Here is an 8,117-nt window from a genome sequence, read left to right as displayed (position 1 = left end):
TCATTCAGGAAGAGGTCTTAGTCCACGCCTCCGACGTCGAACTCGTCCTCCGAGACGTCTTCTTCCTCATACGTCGACCACTCTACCTCCTGCTTGTGGTCGAAGTGGCGTGGGGGTTACCCAGTGGGCGGGCCGTGCAGATGGAGGCAGGGGCGGCTTCCCTTCACGGGTGTCCTCCTCACTAGGGGAGGGCTGTCTCGTGCAGGATCCTCTCGAACCTGGCCTCCTCCTCTTGCTCAGTGAGGTGCTCATGGCGGATCAGAAGATCCACCAGCTCGCCCTCACTGAAGGTGTAGATCCGTGGGGTCTGGGTCGCCTGGCAGCTACTGGGGGCCTCGCGGTGCTGGCTCCTCCGTAGTCGTCGGCGCGTCCCTCGTCTCGGGTGTCTGGTCCCTGGTCCTCTTTTTCTTGTGGGCGGGTACCTCCGGGGACACAACTGGGGGTGTCACCTCGGCGGTCACCGCTGCCTTCTCCGTCGTTGTCAGCCGTGGTGGGTCCACCTCCATCTCCCTAGCAGGAGACTTTGGTGTCGGTACGCTCTGCTCCGTGGGTCCTGTCCTCCTCCTCCGTCTGCGGCGGCTCCTCTTCGTCCTTCTCCGTGGGGTGGCGTCCTCTCCTCCGTGGGCGGCTGCCTTGGCCGCGCTGCTGCCAGGTCCGCCGAAGACGTCGTCCTCCGCAGCTTGGCACCCGGGATTCTGCAGAGCCGAGCAGGGCACCTGCAGTTCCAGGCATGGTGCCCGGAACTGCAGTTGGGGCACACAGCCACCGGGCGCGCCACACCTTCCAGGCGGCGAACGCAGTCCCTCGTGGCGTGGTCCCTGCTGCACGCCGCACAGCTCCTCTGTCCTCGTACACTGCCGCTGCCTGTGGCCGAAGGCCTGGCGCGAAACAGCGCACAGGCTCCGGCACGTAGCGGCGGCAGGTGAATCGTCCCCAGCATCCGAGGTCCAGCGAGGCGGGGACACGTCCCCACAGCGTCAGCTGCACGCTCCAGGTGGGCAGGCGTCGTCCGTGGCCGGCGTTGTAGTGGCACCTCACTGCAGCTGCAACACAGGGGTGCGCCAACACCGGGTCCAATGGGAGGTGGGTAGGGTACCCAAGCAGGACACCCTTCACCGCCGCCTCCTTCTTTTCCAGGGTGATGCCGCGGGTCCGTCCTGCAGCAATTTCGTCCTGGGTGGTGGCGTGGTCCCTGTCCCACGCACGAATGAGGAAGTCCCCCGCGCGGGAGACCGTCACCTGGAGTCGCAGCTTTCGCTCGTCCTCCATCCACCGAATGGCCTGGTAGTGGGTGCTGAAGTCCGAAGACACCAGCCTCCACTCCGGCAGGGGTCCGCTCGATCGGTCCTCCCCGCCGTCCTCGTGAAGCGTCCTCCTTCGGGCCCGCTTGCTCTGCACGCGGGTCCAACCGTCCCCGTCGTCAGGAGCAGACTCCGTGGGCCGCTTCCTTCTTGCCGCCATAGCAGAGGCGGGAGCTGGAAGCTCAACCGGGTCGTCTGCAGGGGCAAGTCAGGGGGAGCAGCAGTGAGGAGAGAGGGTCTTCACTCACTGCTGTCTGCGCCGGAACTGTTGGACTGGAGCTCTTTTGCTTTAACAGTTTATTGATAACTTTTACATAAGACAAAAAAAAAAATAAACATGAAAATTACAAAAATAATCGGTTATCAAAGCAGGCTCTAAATAAACAGCCTGCCCGATGTACAGTACATAGGTTACACAGGATACAAATGTTCAAAAATACACAGGGGAAAATGTCATATTATTCACAGGTCACCGGCGTAGTAGCTCGCGAGCTCCTCGTCGGTGAGGTCCCTGTCTGCATTCAGGAAGAGGTCTTCGTCCACGCCTCCGACGTCGACCTCGTCCTCCGAGACGTCTTCTTCCTCATATGTCGCCCACTCAACCTCCTGCTTGTGGTCGAAGTGGCGTGGGGGGTTACCCAGTGGGCGGGCCGTGCAGATGGAGGCAGGGAGCGGCTTCCCTTCACGGAGTGTCCTCCTCACTAAGGGGAGGGCTGTCTCGTGCGGGATCCTCTCGAACCTGGCCTCCTCCTCTTGCTCAGTGAGGTGCTCGTAGCGGATCAGAAGATCCACCAGCTCGCCCTCACTGAAGGTGTAGATCCGTGGGGTCTGGGTCGCCTGGCAGCTACCGGGGGCCTCGCGGGGTGCTGGCTCCTCCGTAGTCGTCGGCGCGTCCCTCGTCTCAGGTGTCTGGTCCCTGGTCCTCTTTTTCTTGTTGGCGGGTACCTCCGGGGACACTACTGGGGGTGTCACCTCGGCTGTCACCACTGCCGTCTCCGTCCTCGTCAGCCGTGGTGGGTCCACCTCCATCTCCCTAGCGGGAGACTTTGGTGTCGGGACGCTCTGCTCCGTGGGTCCCGTCCTCCTCCTCCGTCTGCGGCGCCTCCTCTTCCGTCCTTCTCCGTGGGGTGGCGTCCTCTCCTCCGTGGGCGGCTGCATTGGCCGCGCTGCTGCCGGGTCCGCCGAAGACGTCGTCCTCCGCAGCTTGGCTCCCGGGATTCTGCAGAGTCGAGCGGGGCACCTGCGGTTCCAGGCATGGTGCCCGGAACTGCAGTTGGGGCACACAGCCACCGGGCGCGCCACACCTTCACGAAGGCGGCGAACGCAGTCCCTCGTGGCGTGGTCCCTGCTGCACACGCCGCACAGCTCCTCCGACCTAGTACACTGCCGCTGCCTGTGGCCGAAGGCCTGGCACTTGTAACAGCGCACAGGCTCCGGCACGTAGCGGCGGCAGGTGAAACGTCCCCAGCAACCGAGGTCCAGCGAGGCGGGGACACGTCCCCGCAGCGTCAGCTGCACGCTCCGGGTGGGCAGGCGTCGTCCGTGGCCGGCGTTGTAGTGGCACCTCACTGCAGCTGCAACGCAGGGGTGCGCCAACACCGGGTCCAGTGGGAGGTGGGTAGGGTACCCAAGCAGGACACCCTTCACCGCCGCCTCCTCCCTCTCCAGGGTGATGCCGCGGGTTCGTCCAGCAGCAATCTCGTCCAGGGTGGTGGCGTGGTCCCAGTCCCACGCACGGATGAGGAAGTCCCCGCGCGGGAGACCTTCACCCGGTCGCAGCTTCCGCTCGTCCTCCATCCACCGAATGGCCTGGTAGTGGGTGCTGAAGTCCGAAGACACCAGCCTCCACTCCGGCAGGGTCCGCTCGATCGGTCCTCCCCGCCGTCCTCGTGAAGCGTCCTCCTTCGGGCCCGCTTGCTCTGCACGCGGGTCCATCCGTCCGCGTCGTCAGGAGAGGACTCCGTGGGCCGCTTCCTTCTTGCCGCCATAGCAGAGGCGGGAGCTGAAAGCTCAACCGGGTCGTCTGCAGGGGCAAGTCAGGAGAGCAGCAGTGAGGAGAGGGTCTGCACTCACTGCTGTCTGCGCAGAACTGTTGGGCTGCTTTTGCTTTAACAGTTTATTGATAACTTTACATAAGACAAAAATAAAATAAACATGAAAATTACAAAATAATCGGTTACCAAAGCAGGCTCTAAACAAGCAGCCTGCCCGATGTACTGTACATAGGTTACACAAGGTACAAATCTTCACAAATACACAGGGGAAATGTCTTTATTCACAGGTCACCGGCGTAGTAGCTTGCGAGCTCCTCGTCGGTGAGGTCTCTGTCTGCATTCAGGAAGAGGTCTTCGTCCACGCCTCCGACGTCGACCTCGTCCTCCGAGACGTCTTCTTCCTCATACGTCGCCCACTCAACCTCCTGCTTATGATCGAAGTGGCGTGGGGGGTTACCCAGTGGGCGGGCCGTGCAGATGGAGTCAGGGAGCGGCTTCCCTTCACGGAGTGTCCTCCTCACTAAGGGAGGGCTGTCTCGTGCGGGATCCTCTCGAACCTGGCCTCCTCCTCTTGCTCAGTGAGGTGCTCGTAGCGGATCAGAAGATCCACCAGCTCGCCCTCACTGAAGGTGTAGATCCGTGGGGTCTGGGTCGCCTGGCAGCTACTGGGGGCCTCGCGGGGTGCTGGCTCCTCCGTAGTCGTCGGCGCGTCCCTCGTCTCAGGTGTCTGGTCCCTGGTCCTCTTTTTCTTGTTGGCAGGTACCTCCGGGGACACTACTGGGGGTGTCACCTCGGCTGTCGCCGCTGCCGTCTCCGTCCTCGTCAGACGTGGTGGGTCCACCTCCATCTCCCTAGCGGGAGACTTTGGTGTCGGGACGCTCTGCTCCGTGGGTCCCGTCCTCCTCCTCCGTCTGCGGCGCCTCCTCTTTCGTCGTCCTCCGTGGGGTGGCGTCCTCTCCTCAGTGGGCGGCTGCACAGGCCGCGCTGCTGCCAGGTCCGCCGAAGACGTCGTCCTCCGCAGCTTGGCACCCGGGATTCTGCAGAGCCGAGCAGGGCACCTGCGGTTCCAGGCATGGTGACCGGAACTGCAGTTGGGGCACACAGCCACCGGGCGCGCCACACCTTCCCTAAGGCGGCGAACGCAGTCCCTCGTGGCGTGGTCCCTGCTGCACACTCCGCACAGCTCCTCCGTCCTGGTACACTGCCGCCGCCTGTGGCCGAAGGCCTGGCACTTGTAACAGCGCACAGGCTCCGGCACGGCGGCGGCAGGCAAACGTCCCCAGCATCCGAGGTCCAGCGAGGCGGGGACACGTCCCACAGCGTCAGCTGCACGCTCCAGGTGGGCTGGCGTCGTCCGTGGCCGGCGTTGTAGTGGCACCTCACTGCAGCTGCAACGCAGGGGTGCGCCAACACCGGGTCCAATGGGAGGTGAGTAGGGTATCCAAGCAGGACACCTTTCGCTGTCGCCTCCTTCTTCTGCAGGGTGATGCCGCGGGCCTGTCCTGCAGCAAGTTCGCCCAGGGTGGTGGTGTGGTCCCAGTCCCACGCACGGATGAGGAAGTCCCCCGCCCGGGAGACCGTCACCCGGAGACGCAGATTCATCTCGTCCTCCATCCACCGAATGGCCTGGTAGTGGGTGCTGAAGTCCGAAGACACCAGCCTCCACTCCGGCAGGGGTCCGCTCGATCGGTCCTCCCCGCCGTCCTCGTGAAGCGTCCTCCTTCGGGCCCGCTTGCTCTGCACGCGGGTCCATCCGTCCCCGTCGTCAGGAGCGGACTCCGTGGGCCGCTTCCTTCTTGCCGCCATAGCAGAGGCGGGAGCTGAGAGCTCAACCGGGCCGTCTGCAGGGGCAAGTCAGGGAGAGCAGCAGTGAGGAGAGAGGGTCTGCACTCACTGCTGTCTGCGCCGGAACTGTGGTGTTGGGCTGCCCCAGCGTTCGCTCTATATATGCAGAGCCAGAGGCGGCGGTGGTGGGTCTTTGGGCGATAGGCTGGCTCCTGCCGTCTACTTCCGGACGGCCCAGTGACGTTGGGTGAGCCTCCACACGGTACTAGGCTCTAGCATATGCAGACAGCTCCAAGAGACCCCTAAATTCCTCCAATAGGGCTAGATAGATGCACTGCCTGACGGGGGCGGGCAAGCGCGGGACTAGGAGGCGGCGCACGCGCAGGACGCGGCGGACCACCGCTCCTCCCCCGGCCGCCAAAACTATAAAAACCAGAAACGGCTGGGAAGACTCAACTGTTCTGTTCGTCCGTAGCCATGGCCCGTACCAAGCAGACTGCCAGGAAATCCACCGGTGGCAAGGCGCCCCGCAAGCAGCTGGCCACCAAGGCCGCTCGCAAGTCGGCCCCGGCCACCGGAGGAGTCAAGAAGCCTCACCGCTACAGGCCGGGGACCGTGGGCCTCCGTGAGATCCGCCGCTACCAGAAGAGCACCGAGCTCCTCATCAGGAAGCTGCCCTTCCAGCGTCTGGTGCGCGAGATCGCCCAGGATTTCAAGACCGATCTCCGCTTCCAGTCCTCTGCCGTCATGGCTCTGCAGGAAGCCTCGTATGCATACCTCGTCGGTCTCTTCGAGTACACCAACCTCTGCGCAATCCACGCCAAGCGTGTCACCATCATGCCAAAGGACATCCAGCTGGCCCGTCGCATTCGCGGCGAGCGTGCCTAAGCGGGCGTTGCCCGTCTGAGTACTACAATCTGCTCACACTATATCTAGGCCCTTTTCCGGGCCCAAGTCACTTTCCGGGAGAGAGTTTCGACAGACACTGGGGCGGGCAGGGGAGGAGGATCACTGGCTTGTTGCCTTTCCACATATCCTTCTGCTTCATAATCTCATATCAATTGATTGGGGGGCTTTGATTTCTCTCTTAACTTATTTCAACTGGCGGGTGCACGAGTAGGGAATATGTGGGGACTACATGCAGGCAGGAAGACAGGAATTACCAGAACAAGTAAATAAATATAAACGGAGGGGCGGAATCACTAACTACTGATGACGGCTGCTATGTATACGCATATATCGCTCATCGCGATCCCCTGCACCTAACCACAAACGACCGAGAGAAGCATTGGCGATTTCAAGCCTTGGTCGCGGTTTGGCGAGCACTGGCGGGACTCGGTCCGCTTATCGATGCCATGCATCCCTTGGTGGGTCAGCTCAGTGAGTGAGTGAGTGTGTGAGAGAGAGAGAGAGCGCGGGAGGGACTAACCGTCTTCGTTCTCTTTCGGGAAATAGTTGTGGCTCCGATGGAGCCGGTTCTTTTCAGTGCAAGCAAGTTGGTGGGTTGCTTATTTGGAGGAGGTGTACTTGGTGACGGCCTTGGTGCCTTCGGACACGGCGTGCTTGGCCAGCTCACCGGGCAGGAGGAGACGGACGGCCGTCTGGATCTCCCGACTGGTGATGGTGGAGCGCTTGTTGTAATGGGCCAGGCGAGAGGCCTCGGCGGCGATGCGCTCGAAGATGTCGTTCACGAAGGAGTTCATGATGGACATGGCCTTGGAGGAGACGCCGGTGTCGGGGTGGACCTGCTTGAGCACCTTGTAGATGTAGATGGAGTAGCTCTCCTTCCTCCTGCGCTTCTTCTTCTTGTCACCCTTGGCGATGGCCTTCTGGGCCTAGCCAGCCTTCTTGACGGGCTTTCCTGATGCTCTTTGGGGGCATGTCTGCTTCTTCGTTCCCAGACGGCGAGCGAATGTTGCCAGGCCGCCCGGATTCCCCCTTTATGGCGGCGCCGCTCGCTCAGGATCGCGGGGACGCGAGGCGGCGCGCTCCATTGGCAGGCTCGCCCGGCCGTCCCCGCCCTCCGATCCTGCGCTGCACTATATAGGGCGAAAAAGCCGCGAGCGGCAGGTATTCGCTCTCCGAGCCCACAGCAGAAGCGCAAGTCCACGCCCCACCACTCACTGTATGTCTGGACGCGGCAGGGAGGAAAGGTGAAGGGAAGTCAAAGTCCCGCTCCGTGCCGGCCTGCAGTTCCCCGTGGGCAGGATCCACCGTCTCCTGAGGAAGGGCACCATGCCGAGCGCGTGGGCGCCGGCGCCCCGTGTACCTGGCGGCCGTCATGGAGTACCTGGCCGCCGAGGTGCTCGAGCTGGCCGGCAACGCAGCCCGCGACAACAAGAAGACCCGCATCATCCCCGCCACCTGCAGCTGGCCATCCGCAACGACGAGGCTGAACAAGCTCCTCCGGCGTCACCATTGCCCAGGGAGGTGTGCTGCCTAACATCCAGGCGGTGCTCCTGCCCAAAGAAGACCGAGAAGAAGTAATCGCCCTCGGCCTTTCAGGGACGACAACAGTACCGTTTAATCCGGCTCCCCCTGGAGCCACACTTCAAAAGACCTGGACACACACCCTCAACTACATAGTGACATTCCTAGGTCAATTCCTGCTGATATTACTAGGAAGAAGACCCTCAGTCATGACAACAATTAACAACCCCCACGTCTGGCAGGCTTCCCACAGTTAGTTTGTTTGTTTGTTTTCTTCACGGCAGGTAAGGACTCCTCTGCTGACAACGACGATAACAACAATTAACCCACAAGACATAACATAACAAATAAAATAAAAAAACGCAAAACAGAGCCGGGAGGTGCTGCAGGTCGTTGAGACGATGATGGCCGTCGTGCAGATCAGATGCGGCGCTGCCCCCGCCGAGATAAGTAGGTAGGTAGGTAGGGGTAGTAGCTGGGTGGGCTCCGACCCGCTGTGGCCTGTGGAGTAGGTCCGGAATGAGTAAATGAATCAGTCAGTCACTCACTGACGTCATGTATGATCCCCTGCCTCACCGAGAAAGCATGCATCGGTTTTGTACCTTCA

The 8,117-nt window shown here is 61.9% G+C and overlaps 1 protein-coding gene across 1 annotated transcript; it reads left to right on the top strand.

The window, feature by feature from the left end:
• The first annotated feature begins 4,903 nt into the window (after positions 1–4,903).
• Positions 4,904–5,968, top strand: LOC126995075 (histone H3-like). The gene has a single exon (XM_050854364.1). The coding sequence runs from the start codon at positions 5,558–5,560 to the stop codon at positions 5,966–5,968; it is 411 nt and encodes a 136-aa protein (XP_050710321.1). The 5' UTR covers positions 4,904–5,557.
• The last annotated feature ends 2,149 nt before the right edge of the window (positions 5,969–8,117 follow it).

The sequence above is a fragment of the Eriocheir sinensis genome, unplaced genomic scaffold (genome assembly GCF_024679095.1).
Source record: "Eriocheir sinensis breed Jianghai 21 unplaced genomic scaffold, ASM2467909v1 Scaffold979, whole genome shotgun sequence".
NCBI classification, from domain to species: domain Eukaryota; kingdom Metazoa; phylum Arthropoda; class Malacostraca; order Decapoda; family Varunidae; genus Eriocheir; species Eriocheir sinensis.
This window is presented reverse-complemented; position numbering and strand designations above follow the sequence as displayed.

Coding starts and splice junctions, on each gene's coding strand:
- LOC126995075 (XM_050854364.1), top strand. CDS start 5,558: ATGGCCCGTACCAAGCAGACTGCCAGGAAATCCACCGGTGGCAAGGCG.